Raw genomic sequence first — 23,916 nt, 5'->3', positions numbered from 1 at the left:
TTGCCTTGGGCCAGCCCCCTCTTTGCGCCTGGACCCAAACCCCATCATGCTGATCCTGAGGCTGGAGAAAGGGCTGTTTGCTCATTTCCAGAATTCCATCTTGGCCTCTGCCTATACCCCTCCCACTTCTCCAGTCTTTTTGCCATCTCATAGTCTTCTCTGACATGAGGGGATTTCCATTGTGTCCCACATACACATTGTGTGTGATGTTGGCGGCATGTGGGCAGGAGTCCTGGCTCAGGCTCTGTGCTCTCCCATGCCCTGTCCATCTCAGGGCTTGATCTCAGCCTATTCAACACTCTCCCCAAGCACTTCTAGAGGTGGACCCTGCCAGGCCAAGTGAACCTAAGGCCCAGCAAGTAGCCAGCAACCATGGCTTCATAGGGGTTCATGTGGGGATACGTAGAACATCAGATAAGGTCCAAGGGAGTCAGCAGTGGTGCTGTGGCCAGGCCCTCAGGGCACAGGGTGAGTACATGTAGGCCCACTGAAGGGTGCCCCTCCATAGCTGGGCCTCTCTGCCCAGGACCTGTGTTTTGGATTGGGCCTCAGGGCAGAGTCGGAGCTCCAGTCTCAGGGAAGCAGTCTCAAGGCCCTGAGTAACAAGCTTGTGAAGCAGACCTATCCCTCAACACACACCAAGGCCCTGCCACCTGCCTGTCCTGGCCTCCGTTGGGGGAAACCAGGGAAGAATCATTGACATGGCACCTGCCATGGTGGCCTGAGGATGCCAGGCTGAGGGCAAGTACCCTGGAGTACCACTCTTCCAAGACTCTGTCAGGGTCTGACTTGGGCCCGGGGGTGGAGTATGAGGTAACAGTGCTGAGGCTGTTGGCCCACTTTGGGCTAGCAAAAGCCAAGGGCTGCCTCCTTGCCTTGCCCTCTGTGACCCTGTGGTTCTGCATCCTGTAGTTCCAGTAGCCAAGCTGCTGGTGGGATCCTGAATGTCTGGGTACCCAGGATGAGCAGAAGCAGGAAGGGGGAGTGCCAAGGCTCTGCACCCACAGGGTGAGAAGAGGCAAAAGTGTAGACTCATTCCCCACACCATCGCCTGTGGGCCCAGATAGGACCTCTAGTCTTGCCAAGGGGGAACCCTGATTCTAGAGGAGGCTCCTGAGGGACATGTCCCTGTCAGTCTCTGACCTGCTGCAGGAATCACCTGCTCAGGGCCTGGGATGCTCAGACCCCTACTTGTGTAGACAGCTAGAGTTGGGGGACTTCAACTTGGTTTCTAGTGTCCTGGGAACTTCACCGATGATACCCATGTCATACATGGAATGACCTGTTTGGGGCTATGGCTTCCAGGAAGGCTGCATGCTAGCCCGTGTCTCTCTTAGTCGTGACTGTGTTTCTGGCCCCCAGCACTGAGCCTGACACAGAAAGGGTGACCCTGAGAGTAGTAGAGTGATGGTCAAGGATTTGATCCCAGCCCAGCTCTGGAGGAAGCAGGGCCCCTGCCCTAAGGGCCAGCACACACAGTCCCCATCAGAGGAACAGTCTAGAGACCTGGGGGCAAGAGGAGGCTTCTGTCCGAGGATCTTTGCTGGCCTTAGACAAGGTGACTTGGGCTGGGGGATGTGAGCAGAGGGGACTGCTCAGCCCTTCCACCGAAGCAGGGCTTCTCCCAGACAGCCTCCCCTGAGCCCAGGAGTCTTCATCTTCCCAGCACAGGCCTTCTTTGGGAAGGGCATGGGGAACGATAGTGTCTGAGCCCTGAGAGCTAGGAGGCCAGGGAGGGGCAGTGCATCCAGGGGGTGCTCCCTGTCTGATGCCATTCCTGGTCTACAGGGGCTCTCGACTGCTGGAGTCCACACCAGCTCCCAGGGGCTGTTTGCTCCCTAGGGGTGAATACCCAGTTCCCCTTCTTCTCCAAACCCTTGTGCTATTTGTAAATCACCCCCTTCGCCCCCCCACACACAGTTGTCCCCCTTTTCTGGCCAGGTGAAAAGCTCTCTATGGAGTAAGGAAGGGATTCTTCTTTTTAGTTTGTCATTTTAACTCTGTATATAGGCATCTAAAGGATGGGGAAGTCTGTCATTTTGGAGCAAGAAATCTGTCAGTCTTCTTCTCCTCGTGCCTTTGGTGTCATGCTTTGGAAGGCTTTTTCCTCCTTAAGTTTACAGAAACAGTCACAGAAATATTCTTTGAGTGCTTCAGTGTCTTTGTGATTTTTATCAACCCCCCTCCCCTCTCATTTCCTTACAGAAGACTGAGTGGCTCTGTCTGAACTGCCAAACTAAGCGGCTGCTGGAGGGCAGCCTGGGAGAGCCGACCCCCCTGCCACTGCCCACCTCACAGCAGCCCCCTGTAGGGGCCCCTCACCGTACAGCTGGAACAGCCCCTCTGAAGCAGAAAGGGCCACAAGGGCTGGGCCAGCCATCAGGCTCCCTGCCTGCCAAGACCAGTCCCATGCCCACCAAGGCCAGCCCCCAAGCCAAGCCCCTCAGGGCTTCTGAACCCAGCCGGACCCCAAGCAGTGCCCAGGAGAAGAAGACAGGAGTCCCAGCTAAAGCTGAGCCTGTGCCGAAACCACCTCCAGAGACTTCCCTTCCCCCTGGGACTCCTAAAGCAAAGACTGGGGCGCGGAGGACTGAACCTGCCACCTCTGCTCTTCCAGAAGCCCCCAGGGGTGGGGAGGCAGAGGTTAGTTCCATTCACTTCCTGGGGACCCTTGCTCTCAGGCAGGACAGTCTAGAGAAGGGCTTGGCTCCCTGCGGGGCTGGGATGTAGGCCTGGGGCAGGGCCCTTGTGGTCACAGAGGAGGGCAGGGATGCCTAGAGGAGGCCCTAGTGGGCCTGGAACCTATGAGTTCTAGGCTGGTCCTGTGTCTGGCACCTTGTCAGATGCTTTGCTGGGTTTTGCTACCATTAGATCTAGGAAAGTTTCTCTTTGAGAACCTAGGGCTGCTTGAGGTTTGCCATGGAAACCGCAAGTTATTCAAGGCCAGAGAAATGGATAAGTGGGCACTGATCCCCTGGGAGGTGGAGGGATCCTTCCCCAGGGCCCTGGAATTGACAGAGAGGGCTGGGCTCCCCCAACGAGCTGTCTGCCATGGGGTGTCAGTGTCTGCTTCTCACCCTGCTGCAGGAACTGGGGGGCAAGGCTTACTCTCAGGACCTGTCTCGGAGCCCACAGAGCCTCAGCGACACAGGCTATTCCTCCGATGGCATCTCCAGCTCCCAAAGTGAGATCACAGGTGTTGTACAGCAAGAGGTGGAGCAGCTGGACAGTGCAGGAGTGACAGGGCCACGCCCGCCCAGCCCCTCTGAGCTCCACAAGGTAGGGAGCAGCATGCGGCCTTCACTGGAGGCCCATAGCACGCGGCCTTCACTGGAGGCCCAGGGCCCAGCCCCCAGTGGCGAGCGGAGCAAGCCCCCCTGCAGCAGCAGTGGTGAAGAGCAGAAGCGGCGGCCCCACTCCTTGTCCATCATGCCTGAGACCTTTGACTCTGATGAGGAGCTGGAGGATATCCTGGAGGAAGAGGAAGACTCTCTGAAGTGGGGGCGCCAGAGTGAGCAGCGGGACACGGCAGAGTCCTCAGATGACTTTGGCAGCCAGCTGAGGCACGACTATGTGGAGGACAGCAGCGAGGGTGGCTTGTCCCCTCTTCCACCCCAGCCCCCTGCCCGGGCAGCAGAACTGACTGATGAGGAGTTCATGCGACGGCAGATACTGGAGATGAGTGCTGAGGAAGACAACCTGGAAGAGGATGATGCTGCCACCTCCGGGCATAGCATGGCCAAACATGGCACCCAGAAGGGTGGCCCCAGGCCCAAGCCTGAGCCCAGCCAAGAACCAATAGCACTGCCCAAGAGGCGCCTGCCCCACAATGCCACCACAGGCTACGAGGAGCTGCTCTCCGAGGGAGGCCCAGCAGAGGCCACCGATGGCACTGGGGCCCTGCAGGGTGGGCTCCGCCGCTTCAAGACCATTGAGCTCAATAGCACGGGCAGCTATGGCCATGAACTGGACCTTGGCCCAGGCCCCGACCCCAGCCTGGACAGGGAGCCTGAGCTGGAGATGGAGAGCCTGACAGGCTCTCCTGAGGACCGCTCCCGTGGGGAGCACTCCTCCACACTGCCAGCCTCCACGCCCAGCTATACCTCGGGCACTTCTCCTACCTCCCTGTCTTCACTGGAGGAGGACAGCGACAGCAGCCCCAGCCGCCGGCAGCGGCTGGAAGAAGCAAAGCAGCAGCGAAAGGCCCGGCACCGCTCCCATGGGCCCCTGCTGCCCACCATCGAGGACTCATCCGAGGAGGAGGAGCTGCGGGAGGAGGAGGAGCTGCTGCGTGAGCAGGAGAAGATGCGGGAGGTAGAACAGCAGCGCATCCGCAGCACGGCCCGCAAGACCCGGCGTGACAAGGAAGAGCTGCGGGCCCAGCGGCGGCGTGAGCGCTCCAAGACCCCCCCTAGCAACCTGTCGCCCATTGAGGATGCTTCCCCCACGGAGGAGCTGAGGCAGGCAGCCGAAATGGAGGAGCTGCATCGCTCCTCCTGCTCGGAGTACTCACCCTCTCCCTCCCTTGACTCAGAGGCTGAAGCCCCGGATGGTGGCCCCACCCGGCTCTATAAGTCAGGCAGTGAGTACAACCTGCCCACCTTTATGTCTCTCTACTCACCGACTGAGACACCTTTGGGTAGCTCCACCACTCCCAGTTCCGGCCGGCCCCTCAAGAGTGCTGAGGAGGCCTATGAGGAGATGATGCGAAAGGCTGAGCTGCTCCAGCGGCAACAGGGCCAGGCGGCAGGGGGCCGGGGGCCCCATGGTGGCCTGTCTCAGCCCATAGGCCCCCGAGGCCAGGGTTCCTTCGAATACCAGGACACCCCAGATCATGACTATGGCAGGGCTGCTCAGCCTGCCTCGGAGGACACACCAGCTGGCCTGGGAGCAGCTGTGTATGAGGAAATTCTTCAAACATCACAGAGCATTGCCCGCATGCATCAGGCCTCCTCACGGGACCTGGCCTTTGCTGAGGACAAGAAGAAGGAGAAGCAGTTTCTAAATGCTGAGAGTGCATACATGGACCCAATGAAGCAAAATGGCGGCCCACTTACCCCTGGTACCAGTCCCACCCAGCTTGCTGCCCCTGTGTCTTTCTCCACCTCCACCTCCTCCTCCTCAGACAGCAGCGGGGGCCGAGTCATTCCTGACGTCCGCGTTACTCAGCATTTTGCAAAGGAGCCTCAGGACCCCCTCAAGCTGCACAGCTCTCCTGCCTCCCCCAGCTCTGCCTTCAAGGAGATAAGCATATCCTTTTCTCAAGGCCCTGGGACCCCAGCCACCACAGCTGTGGCTCCTTGTCCAGCAGGCCTGCCACGAGGGTATATGACTCCGACCTCCCCAGCAGGCTCCGAACGGAGCCCTTCACCCTCTTCCACAGGCCACAGCTATGGACAGAGCCCAACCACTGCAAACTATGGGTCCCAAACTGAGGAGCTACCCCAGGCCCCCTGTAGTCCTACTGCCAGTGGACAGGCTGCGAGAGAGAAGCCCCTGAGTGTGAGTGATGGTGAGAGCAGTGCTCCCCAGCCTGCCCGGGGATATTCCTACTTCGTGGGCTCCAGCCCACCTCTCTCCCCATCTTCTCCCTCAGAGAGTCCCACATTCTCCCCTGGCAAGCTGGGCCCAAGGGCCACAGCAGAGTTCTCTACACAGACGCCAAGCCCAACCCCTGCCTCGGACATGCCACGGAGCCCTGGTGCCCCCACCCCAACACCTATGGTGGCTCAGGGCACACAAACACCACACCGACCCAGCATGCCTCGCCTGGTATGGCAGCAGTCCTCTCAGGAGGCCCCCTTTACGGTCGCCACGCTGGCATCAGATGCCTCCAGCCACACCAGGATGGTACATGCCAGTGCCTCCACCTCCCCAGTATGCTCACCCACTGACACCCAGCCCACCACCCACAGCTACAGTCAGACAATGCCTCCCAGTGTGTCTCAGCTGACCCCAGAGCCACCTGGGCCACCTAGCTTCCCACGGGCACCTAGTGCTGGTGCGGATGGGTCCCTTGCTCTATATGGCTGGGGCGCCCTCCCTGCCGAGAACATCTCTTTGTGCCGTATCTCCTCTGTCCCTGGAACATCTAGGGTCGAGCCAGGCCCCAGGCCCCCTGGTAGTGCTGTGGTAGACCTTCGCACAGCCGTCAAGCCCACACCCATCATCCTTACCGACCAGGGCATGGACCTGACCTCTCTTGCTGTGGAAGCGAGGAAGTACGGCCTTGCCCTGGATCCAATCCCAGGACGGCAGTCAACTGCTGTGCAGCCTTTGGTTATCAACCTCAACGCCCAGGAGCAGACCCATGCCTTCCTCAGCACCGCCACCACCGTCAGCATCACCATGGCCTCATCTGTGCTCATGGCTCCACAAAAGCAGCCTGTGGTCTATGGAGACCCCTTCCAGAGCCGGCTTGACTTTGGCCAGGGTGCGGGTAGCCCTGTATGCCTGGCCCAGGTCAAGCAGGTAGAGCAGGCCGTCCAGACAGCCCCATACCGAGGTGGGCCCCGGGGAAGACCCAGGGAGGCCAAGTTTGCCAGGTATAACCTGCCCAACCAGGTAGCGCCTCTGGCCAGAAGGGATGTTTTGATTACTCACATGGGCACTGCCCAGAGTGTTGGCCTCAAATCGGGTCCAGTACCAGAGCCTGGTGCTGAACCCCACCGGGCCACCCCTGCAGAGCTGCGGTCACATGCTATACCAGGTGCCAGAAAGCCACACACAGTGGTAGTGCAGATGGGAGAGGGCACAGCAGGTACTGTGACTACACTGCTCCCAGAGGAGCCAGCAGGTGCCCTGGACCTCACTGGGATGAGGCCTGAGAGCCAGCTGGCTTGCTGTGACATGGTCTACAAGTTCCCCTTTGGCAGTAGCTGCACAGGCACCTTCCACCCTGCCCCCAGCGCATCTGAGAAGAGTGTGGCAGACGTTGCCCCACCTGGCCAAAGCAGTGGCCCCTTCTACAGTCCCCGAGACCCTGAGCCTCCCGAGGCCCCCACCTACCGGGCACAGGTGGGGCCTGGGCCCCATGAGGAGCAGAGGCCCTACCCACAGGGCCTCCCTGGCAGGCTGTATGCCTCCATGTCTGACACCAATTTGGCTGAGGCTGGCCTCAACTACCATGCCCACAGGATTGGGCAGCTCTTCCAGGGCCCTGGACGAGACTCAGCTATGGACCTCAGCTCACTGAAGCACTCCTACAGCCTAGGCTTTGCGGACGGACGCTACCTTGGGCAAGGCTTGCAGTATGGCTCATTCACGGACCTGCGTCATCCTACAGATCTGTTGACTCACCCGCTTCCCATGCGGCGTTACAGCTCAGTGTCAAACATCTACTCAGACCACAGATATGGCCCACGGGGAGATGCAGCTGTTTTTCAGGAGGCCAGCCTAGCCCAGTATAGTGCCACCACGGCCCGCGAGATTAGCCGCATGTGTGCTGCCCTCAACTCCATGGACCACTATGGAGGACGGCATGGCAGTGGTGGTAGTGGCCCTGACCTCATGCAGTATCAGCCCCAGGCTGGGCCTGGGCTCAGTGCCCAGCAGGGTCTGACTCCCCTCAGACCTGGCCTCCTTGGGAATCCGACCTTCCCAGAGGGCCACCCAAGTCCTGGGAACCTGGCCCACTACAGGCCTACAGCAGGCCAGGGAACAACAGTCAGACAGCTGCTGCCATCTACAGCCACTGTGCGTGCAGCCGATGGCATGATCTACTCGACTATCAACACCCCAATTGCTGCAACACTGCCCATCACCACCCAGCCTGCCTCAGTACTGCGGCCCATGGTGCGTGGCGGCATGTACAGGCCTTACGCGTCTGGTGGAGTCACAGCTGTACCACTCGCCAGCCTGACACGTGTGCCCATGATTGCCCCTCGTGTACCTCTTGGGCCCACAGGGCTGTACCGATATCCTCCCCCAAGTAGATTCCCCACTGCTTCCAGCATTCCACCTGCTGAGGGTCCTGTCTACCTGGGGAAACCTGTTGCCAAGGCCCCAGGAGCTGGGGGCCCACTAAGGCCAGCAGGGGCTGCTCGGGAAGAACCCCTTTCCACAGCCACTCCTGCTGCCATCAAGGAGGCTGTAGCAGCCCCGATGGCTGGCCAGAAGCCACCAGTAGATGCTGCTCCTGGGGGCAGCAGTGGGGCCCTTAGCCGGCCAGGGCTGGAGAAGGAGGAAGCATCACAGGAGGAGAGGCAGCGGAAGCAGCAGGAGCAACTACTACAACTAGAGCGAGAGCGGGTGGAGCTGGAGAAACTGCGGCAGCTGCGGCTGCAGGAGGAGCTGGAGCGGGAGCGTGTGGAGCTGCAGAGGCACCGCGAGGAGGAGCAGCTGCTGGTGCAGCGGGAGCTTCAGGAGCTGCAGACCATCAAGCACCATGTGCTGCAGCAGCAACAGGAGGAACGGCAGGCTCAGTTTGCCCTGCAGCGAGAACAGCTAGCACAGCAGCGTCTGCAGCTGGAGCAAATCCAGCAACTGCAGCAGCAGCTGCAGCAGCAGCTGGAGGAGCAGAAGCAGAGGCAGAAGGCCCCCTTCCCTGTGGCTTGTGAGGTACCTGGGCGAGGACCTCCCCCAGCAGCCACCGAGCTGGCTCAGAATGGCCAGTACTGGCCACCCCTGACCAACACCGCCTTCATCGCAGTGGCGGGGCCTGAGGGGCCTGGACAGCCTCGTGAGCCCATGATGCACCGGGGTCTCCCCAGCTCTGCCTCGGACATGTCACTGCAGACGGAGGAGCAGTGGGAGGCAGGCCGCAGTGGCATCAAGAAGCGGCACTCTATGCCACGCCTGCGGGATGCCTGTGAGCCAGAGGCAGGGCCTGAGCCCAGCGGGGCCAGGAGGATTGCAGACAGCAGTGTGCAGACGGATGATGAGGATGGGGAGGGCCGCTACCTCCTGACCCGGCGGCGCCGAGCACGGCGGAGTGCTGACTGCAGCGTGCAGACTGACGATGAGGACAGCGCTGAGTGGGAGCAGCCAGTACGACGACGCCGGTCCCGTCTTTCCCGCCACTCAGACTCTGGCTCTGACAGCAAGCATGATGCCACTGCCTCGTCATCCACTGCCACCACCACTGCAAGGGCCATGAGCAGTGTGGGCATCCAGACCATCAGTGACTGCTCTGTGCAGACAGAGCCTGACCAGCTGCCCAGAGTCTCTCCAGCCATCCACATCACAGCTGCCACTGACCCCAAGGTGGAGATCGTCAGGTACATATCGGCACCAGAGAAGACTGGGCGTGGGGAGAGCCTGGCCTGCCAGACAGAGCCGGATGGGCAGGCCCAGGGTGTAGCCGGGCCACAGATTGTAGGGCCAACTGCCATCAGCCCCTACCTGCCTGGCATCCAGATCGTCACCCCAGGGCCCCTGGGCAGATTTGAAAAAAAGAAGCCGGATCCCCTGGAGATTGGATACCAGGCCCACCTGCCCCCCGAGTCCCTCTCACAGCTTGTGAGCCGCCAGCCTCCCAAGTCCCCCCAGGTCCTCTACTCACCAGTCTCACCCCTGTCCCCCCACCGGCTCCTGGACACTTCCTTTGCTTCCAGTGAGAGGCTGAACAAGGCTCACGTGAGTCCCCAGAAGCACTTCACAGCTGACAGCGCTCTCCGCCAGCAGACGCTGCCTCGCCCCATGAAGACCCTGCAGCGGTCCTTGTCTGACCCTAAGCCCCTCAGCCCCACCGCCGAGGAGTCTGCCAAAGAGAGGTTCTCCCTCTACCAGCACCAGGGGGGACTGGGTAGCCAGGTATGGGCACAGGGGCTGGTCCAGGGTGGGACAGGGGTCTCTGCCTAGCTTGGGGTGGGGGGTGGGGGGGCCTTACAGGGAGGGGCTTCTTCTGGGGTGGGGTGGAGTCATCTCCAGCTCCAGAGGCCCAGAGGAAGGAGTCAAAGAATGGACCTTCCTCGATGCACATCTAGTGGAGCCTGCAGCCTGGCAAGGACGTCCTGGGCAAATACATACACATATGTGGGCCTCCACAGCCAGCCATCCAGACACCGCCAGAAACTTCAGCCTCTCCTTAGCACTGCTCCTTCACAGCCCATATCTAGTTCAGCCCCTGCCGCTTCCTCCTTCAGGCCTCCTCAGCTCTCCATTCCAGTCTGGGCCCCTCCCACTCCAAACCTCTACTTCAGAGGTTTCCTGGGAAAATCAGTAACACAGACCTGGCTGGGCTGGTCCCCACTCCCCAGCCCTGGCCTGGCTTCCATTGCCCCACAGGAAGCCCAATCCCCTTGGCCTAGCATTCAAGGCCTGTCTTAACCGGCTGCAGCATGCTCTCTGCCTCGTCTTGTCCCCTGCCCCTATCTGGCCCTCAGTAAATCTGTTTACACTCCTCTCTGCTCCGTTAGATAGGGGCTCCTGGAGCATAAGCTTACCCTTGTCTGTGGCTTTAGTTGCCAATGACATCCTAGGACTGTGATAGGTAGCCTGCTGGGGCTGCTGTGGAGGGGAAAATGGGGTTGTGAGGGCCTGATGCTAAGGGCTTTGAGTGCCAGGCTGAGGAGGGTGGGCTTTCCTGAAGTCCCTTGGAGCCTCTGGAGGTTTTAGGCAGGCGAGACAGGACAAATGGGTATTTTAGAAAGCTTTCTGGGCAGAGTGTGGGTGGATGGGCTGGAGGAAGACTGCACAGTGGCCCTGGGGAGAGGGAGTAGGAGCCAGAGGCATTATGAGGTGTATTTGCCTGGGTGTGATGCAGAGAGGAGAAGGTGGGGCCTCATGTTGGGTTGTGTAGGTGATGAGCTTGAGTAGTGGAAAGCCCTGGGGTGTGCAGGCCAGAGCGGGAGAGGGTGGGATTAGGAGTCTGGGCTGGCAGGGAGGACAAGTCAGAGAGGCAGGTGGTCTTGGCTCTAGGCTAGGGTAGGCACAGAGCTCCCATGAGCTGGCCATGTGGGGCCATGCCACGATGGGTACTCATGGTGTACAGCCAAAATAATGAAAGACAGACAACAGAGTGAGGAGTTCAGAAAGTGAAATGTATTACATTAAAGGCCCACCTTTCATTCTGAGGTTTTGGGGCACACTATCATTTCCTTTATGACATACAGTGAGAGTAAGTGGAAGGTTTTTATGTAGTTGCCTGGCAAGGTAAAAAGTAAGAAGCCCAATGTTAGTCCCCAGTGTATTTTGGGGATTTGGGTAGTCCATGAAACCCAAAATCCTGGGGCATTCTGGGAAGGCTAGGAGCTAGAGACAAAGGGAGGACCTGGGGCAAACCTTCTGGCAACGTGGAGCAACAGGCAGGTGAGGAGGGCCCCATGGAGGACAGTGTTAGGGAGCCTGAGCCAGGAAGCCATGCAGCTGGAGATAGGGCTGAAGAGGACCTAGAGGAGTGGTGGCAGCCCCAGAGAGTGGTGGGCTGACAGGGATGTAGAGGGCCCTGGGGGCCGGGCCGAGGGTACCACTGGGCCAAGGGTGCTGCAGGGCAGCAGGAGGAGAGTGGGCAGGCAGCTGAATTGCATGTCACTTTAGAGAGGAGTAGGGTAAGAAGCAGAAAAAGACTTAGAGCCTGCAGCAACTGACAGTCAGCACGGGTCCCTTCCCATGATCCTCTAGGAAGCCTGGTGGGCCCAGGACCCACACCACTCCTGTCCATGGCCCTGCACTGCTCTTGGCCCCCACCATCTGCTAGTACCCAAACCCAGAGCCAGACCTGTACTCTCCTGACCTCAGGACACTCAGGGAGGTGGAGGATGGCAAGCCCACTGGAAATGTGGAGGGGTTCTCAGAGGCTCTGGGTGCCAGGCCAGTACTAGACACCAGCACAGAGGGGCATCTGCTCCTTCCCTACTCTCCTGCTGCCCAAAGCTCTGTGACACGATCACAGGTCTTCTCTCCAAGGCCAGTGGGTGGGCAAGGTAGTCCTTAAGGCTGCCTGGTGAACCAGGGTGCTGACAGTGTGGAGCCCAGTCCCTACCCCAGCCCAGGCCAGGGTTCTTCCACCCTGTGCCCCACCAAGCCAACCACACCTTGGGTCTCAGTGCTGCCCGCCCTTCCCTCTGTCTCAGGTGTCGGCGCTACCACCCAACGGCCTGGTCCGCAAGGTGAAGCGGACACTGCCCAGCCCCCCTCCAGAGGAGGCTCACCTACCCCTGGCTGGCCAGGCTCCCCCACAGCTGTATGCGGCCAGCTTGCTGCAGCGTGGGCTGGTGGGGCCCACCGCTGTCCCTGCCACCAAAGCCAGCCTGCTCCGGGAGCTGGACCGGGACCTGCGGCTGGTGGAGCATGAGTCCACCAAGTTGCGCAAGAAGCAGGCAGAACTGGATGAGGAGGAGAAGGAGATCGACGCCAAGCTCAAGTACCTGGAGCTGGGCATCACACAGCGCAAAGAGTCTTTGGCCAAAGACCGGGGTGGCCGTGACTACCCACCCTTGCGTGGTCTCGGCGAGCATCGTGACTACCTGTCCGACAGCGAGCTCAACCAGCTGCGGCTCCAGGGCTATGCTGCTCCGGCTGGCCAGTATGCAGATTTCCCTGTCACTGCCACAGCTCCTGCCACCGCCTCTGGCCCCACTGCCCTGCAGCAGCCGCAGTTCCCACCTCCGGCCCCACAGTACACTGCAGGCAGTAGTGGACCAACTCAGAATGGATTCCCAGCCCACCAAGCACCAACCTACCCTGGGCCCAGCACGTACCCAGCACCTGCCTTTCCTCCTGGTGCCAGTTACCCAGCTGAGCCTGGCCTGCCAAGCCAGCAGGCTTTCCATCCCACAGGCCATTATGCAGCCCAAACAGCCATGCCAACCACACAGAGCACCCTTTTCCCTGTCTCAGCTGACAGCCGTACTCCGCCCCAGAAGCCGCGTCAGACATCACTGGCTGACTTGGAGCAGAAGGTGCCCACCAACTATGAGGTGATTGCCAGCCCTGTTGTGGCCATGTCTTCAGCCCCATCTGAAACCAGCTATAGTGGCCCAGCAGTAAGCAGCAGCTATGAGCAAAGCAAGGCCCCTGAGCTGTCCCGGGCCAGTGACCGTAGCAGTGTGAGCCTGAGCCCAGCCCCCACCTACCCCTCTGACTCAAACTATACCAGCCTGGAGCAGAATGTCCCTCGGAACTATGTGATGATTGATGACATCAGTGAGCTGACCAAGGATAGCACCTCCACTGCCCCTGATAGTCAGCGACTGGAGCCCATGGGACCAAGCAGCAGTGGACGTCCAGGGAAAGAGCCAGGAGAACCAGGTGTCCTTGAGGGGCCTACACTGTCCTGCTGTTATGCCAGAGGGGAGGAAGAATCTGAGGAGGACTCGTATGACCCGCGTGGGAAGAGCAGCCATCACCGGAGTGTGGAGAGCAATGGCCGACCAGCCAGCACCCACTACTACAGTGATAGCGACTACAGACATGGGGCTCGAGCAGAGAAGTATAGTCCAGGCCCCATGGGGCCCAAGCATCCCTCCAAGAGCCTGGCCCCAGCTGCTGTCTCCTCAAAGCGCAGCAAGCACCGGAAGCAGGCCATGGAGCAAAAGATCTCCAAGTTCTCACCAATTGAAGAGGCCAAGGATGTGGAGTCAGACCTGGCCTCCTACCCAACCCCTGCAGTCAGCAGCAGCCTGGCCTCTCGAGGCAGGAAGTTCCAGGATGAAATCACCTATGGGCTCAAGAAGAACGTGTATGAGCAGCAGAGGTACTATGGGGTGTCTGGCCGGGACCCAGTGGAGGAGGATGATCGCATGTACGGCGGGAGCAGCCGGTCCCGGGTGGCATCTGCATACAGTGGGGAGAAGCTATCCAGCCATGACTTCAGTGGCCGGGGCAAGGGATATGAGCGGGAACGGGAGGAGCGACTTCAAAAAGCAGGCCCCAAGCCCTCATCCCTGAGCATGGCCCACGGCCGGGTCCGGCCCCCCATGCGGAGCCAGGCCTCTGAAGAGGACAGCCCCGTCAGCCCCTTGGGACGGCCCCGCCCCACTGGGGGCACTCTCCCTCCTGGGGACACCTGCCCACAGTTCTGCTCCAGCCACTCCATGCCTGATGTCCAGGAGCATGTCAAGGATGGACCAAGGGCCCACGCATATAAGCGTGAGGAGGGCTACATCCTGGACGATTCCCACTGCGTAGTTTCCGACAGTGAAGGTAATGGCAGACGGGGGTGATTTCTGCAGATGCTCGGCACCTGGGGGGCCTGCCTGCTTGTGGGGCCCTGGGCCCCGAGATGTCCCAGTAGGGCCTGGCCTGATGCATCATCTAGTGGGCCCTGCTGCAGGCTGCGCTTCTTGCCTGCTCTACCTGCACCCTGGCCCCAGTAGTGGGAGGGTGGGCTGGGGGCCTAGTGTTATGCTTGTGGCTGTGGTACCCACTCTCTGGTTTCCTTGCATGGCTTCAGCTGGGCCTCCTCCTGTGATCAACCTGGGGGTTGATGGTGTTCTATTTTTGGTCTCTGAAGCGTATCACCTGGGCCAGGAGGAGACAGACTGGTTTGATAAGCCCCGGGATGCCCGCTCTGACCGGTTCAGGCACCATGGGGGCCATGCAGTCTCCTCCTCTTCCCAGAAGCGAGGCTCTGCCAGGCACAGCTACCACGACTATGATGAGCCCCCTGAGGAGGGCCTGTGGCCACACGATGAGGGTGGCTTGGGCCGCCATGCCTCAGCCAAGGAACACCGGCACCACAGTGACCACGGGCGGCACTCAGGCCGCCACGCTGGTGAGGAGCCTGGCCGGCGTGCTGCCAAACCGCATGTTCGGGACCTGGGTCGCCATGAGGCCCGGCCTCACCCTCAACCCAGCCCTTCCACACTCGTGCAGAAGAAGGGTCAGCCTGGGTACCCCAGCCCTGCTGAATACTCACAGCCATCCCGTACCCCATCAGCGTACCATCATGCCTCTGACAGCAAGAAGGGCTCCCGGCAGGCCCACTCCGGGCCCGCTGCACTGCAGCCAAAGCCAGAACCCCAGCCGCAGCCACAGCCGCAAGGTCGGCAGGCAGCTCCAGGGCCACAGCAGTCACAGCCACCGCCATCCAGGCAGACGCCCTCAGTGACAGCATCGCGCCAGCTGCAGACACAGCAGCAGCAGCAGCAAGGTCTTGGGCTACAGCCCCCCCAGCAGGCCTCATCACAGGCTCGGCTGCAGCAGCAGGGCCAGCCAACTGCTCGGGGCTCAGCCCCTGCTGCCAGCCAGCCATCAGGGAAGCCTCAGCCAGGCCCCACGACAGCCACAGGCCCCCAGCCAGCAGGACCGGTAAGTAGGGCTCCAGTGCCTGGATCCTACCCAGGGTGGATGTTACAACTGCAGCTTGGACATCCCTTGGTTCCAGGCTGGGCTTGGGCAGAGTCCATGGGTAGTATCTCAGCTATGGGTTCTATGTTGCAGCCACGGGCAGAACAGGCAAATGGCTCTAAAGGGACAACCAAAGCACCCCAGCAGGGGAGGCCTCCTCAGGCCCAACCACCACCAGGACCTGGACCTGCAGGTGAGCCTACACTTTGGTGCCCTCAGCTATGCCCCAGGATACCTCTCCCTGCACCCATTGGTGCCCTGAGCACACACTGCATGCCCTCACTGCTCCCTGAGAAGGTGCCCAATAAGCTATAGACCTCCCCAGCAGAAAAGAAGCCTGGGGTTAGAATGAGCCAATGGGGTCACCAGCCTGGGGCCTTAGGGCCCAGGCAGCTCTGGGCAGGCAACATGGAAGGGACTGGTGAGCACAGGGCCAGGACCATGGCTTCTTCCTCTCTCCTTTCCCCTTCCCTCCTCTCTTCTGCCTTCTCATCCTCCTTTTCCTTTTCTTCCCTTTCTCCTTCTTTACCTTCCTCAACTTCCTTTTTTATGCTTCTTTCCACCCCTTTTCTTCCTGTTCTCATCTTCCTCTTTATTCTTCTATTCTCATCCTCACCCTCCTGCCTCATGGGGTACCTGTGTTCAGATTCCCTCATGTCTCCTCTCCCACTCACAGCCTAAAGAGCCAGGCCAAGTGTGGCTCATGATGGTGGTTTCTTTCTCTCTAGGCTTGAAGGCTGGAGCCAGACCTGGAGGGACCCCAGGAGCTCCTGCTGGCCAGCCAGGTGCCGATGGGGAGAGCGTGCTCTCCAAGATCCTCCCTGGTGGGGCAGCAGAGCAGGCCGGCAAGCTGACGGAAGGTAGGCACTGCCTATGGCCAGGTCCATGGTGGGCAGCTGCTCCAGGGCCCTACTCTGGGAGAGGTTGGGTCTGGGGAATGATTCTAAACTCGGTCATTCAGGCCAGGCCAGCCCAAAGGCACACTTGCTGCTGCCTAGTGGTTCTCTGGGTGGTCCTTACCCCTTGGGCTAAGCTCGGCTTCACTATGCCAAATGGCCCTGACTAGGAGGAAGTCTGACCCAATTTCTTGACACCTCTGTTCTTTTTCTATGTTGTAGCTGTCTCTGCTTTTGGCAAAAAATTTTCCTCATTCTGGTGACCATGCCCTGCAGGGTAAGTATGAGCTACCTGTACCCAGCCTACCTGGGAAAGGCCTGAGGCCCTCATGTAGGAGCCTCCAAGTCCTGAGGGATTCTCTGGGGAGAGTCTGGTCTTCAGCTGCAGGTGATATGGCCAGAGCTGCAGTGTCCTCTCCTAAGAGTGTGGGAAGAAGAGGAGGAAAAGGAGGGACCCTGTGCTCAGAGGCCCCGACATGGAGCCAACTCAGTAGAGGTCTTCAGCAAAGGGAAGCCAGGGCCAATGTCTGCTTGTCTTTCTCCACCACCCCCTTTCTCCCCACAGGGCTCTCACAGCTATGAGTTGGCATTAGGTTGTAGGTGGGACCCACTGGGATGCAGCTTCTCCCCAACCCTCCTCTGTAAATGCTCCACAGGCTCTTGAAGAGATGAAGGGAGATGGTATCATTGCTGTGGAAAAATCTCTGGAGTCAGAGGCCTGGGCGCAGCTCTGGACTCTGCGTATAACAGTGAGTGTCAAGCCCAGGGTGGTATGGGTCAGAGGAAAGGGTGAAGGGCCAAGGCCTGGCTGACTAGATCCACCCAGTTCCTACAAGAATGAACTAGAAGGCACCTGGTGGGCTTCCTTCACCTGTGACAGGCCCAGCAGCTATCCGGGAGGCAGAGACCACTGAGCTGGCTGAGAGGACTCAGGTAGTAACCTTGGGGAAGGGTCCAGCAAAGCCAACCATGCCCCACAACCTAGGGTCTGTGCACTGGGCACTGATTCCAAAGCCCATTTGCTGAGGCCTGGTGCTGGTGACTTTGCCTCAGCCAGAAAAGTGAGGCCAGAGTCTCCAAACCCTGCAGAGCTTAGCAGCCCTGGGCATAAAGTCAAGACACTGTTGGCTTCACGTGCTGAGCTTGTGACCTGCAAGGTGGAAGAGCAGAATGAGTAGAGAGGCAGAGAGGAAAGGGAGGTTACCTATACAGGTGGTCTCAGTCTCATACCAGGTTAGCCCAGGGAGAGAGTAGAAGGGCCTCAGATTGGCGGCCAAGGCAGGACAGAAGCCTCCTCGAGCCTTCTCTTGCCCTGGCCCTGCCTCTGCGGGGAAGGAGAAGGTGGTGCATCATCCAGGATGGCAGGGAGGGTAGCCTGGCTGTTGGCACTGCTCTGTGAACAGCCAGGGACCACCTCCTACCATTCCATAGTCCTGGAACCCTCTTATTCTCCCTCCTTTGGCACTTCTCAAGTTAAGAGTATGGAGGTTTGGGCACTTCTTATGGTGGGCAGGCCGGGCAGTTAGCAAGCAAATCACAAAGGAGCCCTGGAGCCAGCAGGAGCCCTTGCCTAGGCCAGGCCTGCTTATAGGAAGGCACTGGGTATAGTATTGAAAGGGCTTCCTGTCTCTGGAGGAACAATGAGGGGTCTGGAGAGGCCCAGTCTTCCATCCACTTTGTTTATTCCACAAATGTTTGTCAAGCCCTAGGCAGGTGCTGGGCTCTATTCCAGGCACTGGGAATATGGCAGGGAACAAAACCAAGTCCTTGCCCTCTGAAGCTGACTGTCCATTAAGGGGGACAGAGAATAAATAAGTTAAAAAATAAAAATTAGATTAAAAAGGTAATTTCTGAAGGTGATAAGTGTTATGAAGCCAGTGAAGCAGGGTTATGGGGCAGAGCTGTCTGCTCTAGGGAAAGTGGTCAGTGCGAGGTAAGGCTCGAGGGAGGAGAAGAGGCTGCTGCAGGGTGTTCCGAGGTGAGGGAACAGCACCAACAGAGGCTCTGATGTGAGGATGAGACAAGTGGGCCTTAGGGATGGGCAAAAGGCAGCACAGCCAGAGCCACAGTGGTCAGGGATGAAGTCTGAGGGGGCGGGAGCCAGCTGGGGTGGGCTTTGGAGGTCAAAGTAAAGAGCCTGGAATTTATTCTAATTATAGTAGGCACAGTGCAGCACCCCCAGTGCTCTTTCTGCCTTCACCCCATGACAGTGGGCTCCCTGCCGCTTTCCTGCTCAGTCAGTGTCTCCCTGGAGCTGCTCTGGAACAGATATGAAATCAGAAGTTGTGCTGAGGGGAGGAGAAGGACTTGAGGCAGCCCACGGGCCAGGTTCACGGCAGTACCTACCTTGGGTTTGGGGCCGAGGCTCCATCCTGGAGATGGAAAGGAACCACTGGCATGGCTTTGTTCTGTGTCCTGCCCCACGATGTGGGTAGGCCACTGAGACCACCAACTTTGTAGTTAAAGGAATCTCTCTCAGGGTCTAGCATTTGGCTGATGATTGGGCCAACCAGTCAGCCCTTCTGTGGGGCCCCTCTCCTGGTGTCTTTTATGGCAGTGTCAGAAGTGGGCTGGGAAAGGCTTACCACTTTAAACCAAATCCCATCTCCCTCACTCCTAAGCAAAACAAAAACAACTTGTGTTATATTAAAGAAATGTCCCTTCCCGGCCAACCTAATTTCTTCTTTCTTCCTGTCCTTCTCTTTGTGACCTCAAATCTTCCCAGGCACCCACTCTCCAAGCCTCAGTGAGGTGGGATCCTGTAGGTGAGAAGGAGTTAGGCCTTCGGCACATGGCAGACAGCTGAGAGGAGTCCGGGGCTGGGAAACAGCTGTCCACAGTTCTTGACAAAATCCTACTTTCTTTCCTTCCCCCCCTCCCCCTTGTTTCCTCCAAGCATCTACAGTCTGGCAAACCCTTGGCCCAAAGACTCACACCAGGTGGGACATGGCAGGCGGGCCTCAGTTGAAGACAGAATGTTTTCTAACAGCAGCTGCCTGGGTGAAGCATTTGCTGGACACGTGGGACCACTGGCCCAGGGACCTGTGACTATCTTTCCAGAGACCCTGCTCTCCTCAGGGGACTACCTTCAAGGCACAGCCTTCGTTGGGAGGGAGGAGCCCTCTCCAGAAACCTTGCCACCATGGCAGTCTTGCTGCTCTTCCCACAGCCGCCTTTCTGCGGCCTGGCCAGCCAGGCTTCCAATGCGTTATACACAGAGTTTAGGCACATGCTGCCTGTTTTTGATGGATGCTGCCCTCCCTCCATGATGCCAGAAGTTTTTCCACAGCCTTGGAGAGGGGCTTTGACTGAGGGCTGGAGGCCCCAGTCTCCATTTCCTTCACATTCCAACTGGCCCAGATCCCTCTGTGGCCACAGGGCCCTGCTCCCCTCACCCTGCCCTCTGGGTGACATTGGAGCAGACTTCCATGTGGCTAGCGTGAGGTTGGGAGAACTTTACAAACATTAGGACCTAACACTGTCTCATTGATGAAATAAGAGGCCATAGCACCGAAAAGCAGCGTGGGTGCCGGCTGAGGCTTCTCCTAGCCGGTGGATGGCAGCATGCTAGCATGCCTGCCACCATCTCAAAGCCATCCCCCCAGCCATTGTGAGCATCCCAGCAGCACCACCATTGTCTCAAACAGCTGGCTCCTCATTTGTACACCTGGGGATTTCTTTTGATTTCAAGAACAGCCTTAATCATTTCAGTTTTGATTTACGTGTATACCTCATAAACATTTTTCTTTTGTTTCTCCTTCTCCCTTTCTCTCTTCTTTCTCTTTGCTCACCTCCTTGCCTCTTTCCTCCACCACCTTTTGTGACTGATGGTGTGGTTTCCTCTCTGCTCTGTCCCTGCTCAGCACAGGGAGAATGTTGACTTAGAAGCAATAGTGGGCAGCAGGCCACCAAGAGCACAACCCCAGGGCGAGGTCTAGGGAGGCCCCTCAGCCCGCCTCTGTTTACTGTGCAATTCCAGACCTTCTTAAGCCATCACCAGTGGGCGTGCTCAGAGCAGAGGGGCCAGAGCTCCTGCCAATCAAGGGAAGGGTCTAGAGCCCTGTGTTGGGAAGAGTGGCACTGTCCATCCACCTGGTGGACTGGGTGACATTCCTCCCTAAGGCCCTTCCTTTGGGGGCCTCCCTTCATCATAGGCACAGCCACAAGTCTCATCTCTAACCTTCTATGCAATGAAATATAAACCCTCAAAGACAACTGTTAATATTTAATAAATTCCATGTTATGTATAAGGAGTTAATTGCAAACATGCAATTGAGAACTGGATAGATATGCTCATATCAAACCCCCCACCCTCCCTGCTCCCACTGTGTGTGTAAAATTCTCAGTCTGTGGCATGTTTGACTTGTGGCAGGACTCGCTGCTGCCAGGTGAGTCACCGCCTGTCCCGCAGTGGAGCATGCACAGCTCGCAGCCTCTTTGCACGATTTCATCCATTTTAAATGCTCGACCCTCTTGCTTGGAGTTCTTTTTGCCTCAGAACCTCTCCTTCAGGAGTGCTTCCAGCTGACTTCTGCACGAGCTAGTGAGGACCTGCTGGAATTGTTGCCTGAGCATGCCAGGCTGCAGGCCAGGCAGTGCAAGGCCCCAAACACCCTGCAGGTTTCTCTGACCAAGACAGAGGTGAAAATGAGTCTTTGGAGTAGACATGCTGGTGGGAGCCCACACAAGGTGTGTGTCCATCAACATTCTGAAGGTTTGCAATAGGATTTCCGTCTGTAAGTCACTCCCGCTCTTACTCTAGCCCTGAGCCAGAGGTATCTGGCTGCCCCTTCCCAGGGGGGGCACTGCTCAAGGGCAGAGCTGGGTTGCATCTGTGGCCAGAGAGACAGAGGCCAACGGCAGGGCCTGGCTGTGTCCTGGGGACCCCAGCTTCTGACTGTACCTGCTCAATGCATCTCCTTGGTGGCTGGGAGGCTCAAAGGTTTATGAGCCAGGAGATCTAGGCTGGAGCCAGGGATCAAAGATCTAGGCTGGTACTCAGAAAGAACTGGACCTCTGGCACTTCTGGTGGGGACAGCTTACAGTGTCATCTTAGACCAGAGCAGGTGTTCACATAGACAGTGGCTTCAAGTTGAGTTTCTTGGGAAGTTTCTCAATAGTACAACTTATAGAAAGTCCTGTTGTGACCCTCTCTGCATGTGTCCCCAGGACATAAACTCCCTGCCCACCCCCATCTCTGAAGCCCAAGTACCCACTGCTCGTCAGCTTCCCTGTGACGGAGCCAGGAGTGTGGCAGGCAATAGCTGCCTGACCCCTCAAGGCCTAGCCTGCCTCCAGAGTGCTCTGGTTTGCACCATGCATTTCTCAGGGGTCCACGTTTCTCATGCTTTCCTATGAGGTCTACACACCCCTTCAGAGAGGGATCCTGTCCCACCTCTGGCAGCTGTGGATGGGACAGCAGGCTGTCAACCTCTGTGTTTGGCCTGAGACCCTGGCCTTCTCGGACTTGGGCCTCACCCATCCCATGGGGCATCTGCCTCATTCCAGAGATTAGGCCTGGGCTGTATGAGGCCATCTGAGCAAGGGCTGAGGGAGGCCACCATCCAGCACCTCTGACCACCCAGGGCCAGGTCTGTGTGGGGATGTGCCTAGTGGCTGGATACTAGGGGGACAAAGGCAGTAATCCTTCCCACTAAAGGCCAGGGGATGGAACCAGGAGCAGGGAACAGGCAGGGAAATGACAACAGATCAGCCTCTGTTAGTCTCAGGCTCTAAAATACTGACTTTTCAGCAAATATCCTTCCTGGACAAGCCCTCTGAGTTTGAAATTTCTGACATCTGCCACTTCCTACTCCCCAGTGTACCCACAGGACACATCTGTACCCATCACCCCTTGTGAGGGTGGCTGGAGCAGGCCTCTGGGCCACAAGTGTCCTGGCCTTTTTGTAGATGCAGCTGTGGCTCTGGGGACACTGCAGCCAGAGGCTGAGGGACCAGCATTCAGTGCCTTGGGCAGTGGGGAGCATTGAGCACATCTCCAAATGGGCCAGGGGTCTCTGGGATGCGGTCCAGGCCTTTTCCATACCTGCCTCCCCAGTGTCATGAGCAAGGGCATTGCCTCCTCTGCCCACTTCAGGGCCCAATGCACTCACTTCACAGTGACACCCCCTTCCCCACCATCCACTTAGTCCTTGGGAAAAGAGTGTGGTCTCAGGGCCCATGATGAGGGCAGCAGTGGCAGCAACTATGGCCTTCTGCAACTATGGTCTTCTGGAGCCTGTAGGGAGTTTTTCAGGCAGATCCTTTGCCATGGCAGCATGGTCCTGGCCTGTTGGTCTCTCCCCTGCCCTCATTCCCATCACCCCGTTCTGTAAATACTTGTCATCGTGGACTCCGACAGGGTCAGAGGGACAGGCCTGATCAACTGAAACTCCTCAGAGATGTCATCTTTGCCTGCCTGCGTACCAGCAGCCCTGCTGCCATGTGCACTGGGGTGGCACTGGAGAGCCATGGAAGTCGTGAGATATTGTATGTGTATGCATGTGAACAAGTGTGTGAGTGTGTATGTGTATGCGTGTCTGCCTCATTCAGCCTCTGGGATCAAATCAGCTCCTTCTCTCCAAGTGCAATGCCCTGGAGAGTGGTGGCCACCCACGCCTTTCCCCTGCTAGCTTCCATGTCTTGTTTTTGCTTTCACTCCTTCCCTCCCTCCTTTCCTCTCTCCCTTTCTTTCCTTCTCTCCTTCTTTATTTGAGGGGGGAAGAGTGCTGTACAAAGTCAAACAAACAAGTTTACAGTTGTAAGTGCAATGACCCAAGTCCTCCACACGACCTTGTGAATTGTGTGCCGTCCTCCTGTGCTCCGTGAGAACTCGTGGTACTTCAGTCTCCCTCCCCTGTATTGTGACAAGGTAATTCTGTGGTATCAGAATAAAAGGACTTGATATAAACAACCTACAGACTGTCTCTGGATGGTTTCTGAAATGGGAAGGCTTAGCTAGAGGAACAAATCCCAAAACTTGTGACAATCCTGTCTGTTCACAGTTAAAGGGAGTAGAGCGAAATGGCAATGTGGCAGAAGTGCGGGGAAGGCCAGGGCTGAGTCCACACCAAGCCACCCAAAGACAACAGGCCCTCCATAAAGGCACCCCAGGGCAGATCCCAAGTTTGGACCTGGAGGGAGCAGTTAGTTTACTGCGCAGACTGTTGAGGGACAGTGCCTCCACTGCCTGTGAGTGTCCAGGCTGCACAGCTTTCTTCCACCTGATTCCAGGGAAGCAGGTGAGCAGGTGCTGCCCCCTGGTGCTGCCAACAAGCCCTACACCTGTCTGCCTTGCTGTGTCTACTCCAACACCCACACTCTTCTGGGTTTGCCAGACCTCAGTCCTTCCCTAGAAGGACGGAAGAACCTCCTTACCAAAGTAACGTAGAGCTGATAGAAAATTTTAAAAACACAGATAAACGAAAAGAGTATCAGCCTTGCCTCTGGCTTTTCCCCCAGAGTTAATATCCTGATGCATGTCCTTCCTGTTTGTATTTTTCTATTCTTTTTCTTTCCTTTTTTTTTTTTTGAGGAAGATTAGCCCTGAGCTAACATCTGCTGCCAATCCTCCTCTTTTTGCTGAGGAAGACTGGCCTTGAGCTAACATTCGTGACCATCTTCCTCTACTTTATACGTGGGACACCCACCACAGCATGGCTTGCCAAGCGGTGCCATGTCCGCACCCGGGATCTGAACCAGCAAACCCCGGGCCACCAAAGCAGAACGTGTGAACTTAACTGCTGCACCACCGGTCCGGCCCCATATTCTTTTTCATTTTAAACAGAAG

At 58.0% G+C, this 23,916-nt stretch overlaps 1 protein-coding gene across 1 annotated transcript in view; it reads left to right on the top strand.

Annotated features, from left to right (window-relative positions):
* The window catches only part of BSN (bassoon presynaptic cytomatrix protein), a 98,801-nt gene extending 75,317 nt beyond the window's left edge, over positions 1 to 23,484 (top strand). The window contains exons 4-12 of the mRNA XM_046658627.1: positions 2,206 to 2,643; positions 3,088 to 9,753; positions 12,015 to 14,085; positions 14,396 to 15,192; positions 15,325 to 15,424; positions 15,960 to 16,091; positions 16,350 to 16,404; positions 16,784 to 16,876; positions 19,024 to 23,484. Coding sequence (XP_046514583.1) covers positions 2,206 to 2,643; positions 3,088 to 9,753; positions 12,015 to 14,085; positions 14,396 to 15,192; positions 15,325 to 15,424; positions 15,960 to 16,091; positions 16,350 to 16,390 — 10,245 coding nt within the window. The 3' untranslated portion in view covers positions 16,391 to 16,404; positions 16,784 to 16,876; positions 19,024 to 23,484. The remainder of the gene's footprint in view (positions 1 to 2,205; positions 2,644 to 3,087; positions 9,754 to 12,014; positions 14,086 to 14,395; positions 15,193 to 15,324; positions 15,425 to 15,959; positions 16,092 to 16,349; positions 16,405 to 16,783; positions 16,877 to 19,023) is intronic.
* Positions 23,485 to 23,916: the final 432 nt, after the last annotated feature.

Source organism: Equus quagga, chromosome 1, assembly GCF_021613505.1.
Source record: "Equus quagga isolate Etosha38 chromosome 1, UCLA_HA_Equagga_1.0, whole genome shotgun sequence".
Taxonomy (NCBI): Eukaryota; Metazoa; Chordata; class Mammalia; order Perissodactyla; family Equidae; genus Equus; species Equus quagga.
This window is presented reverse-complemented; position numbering and strand designations above follow the sequence as displayed.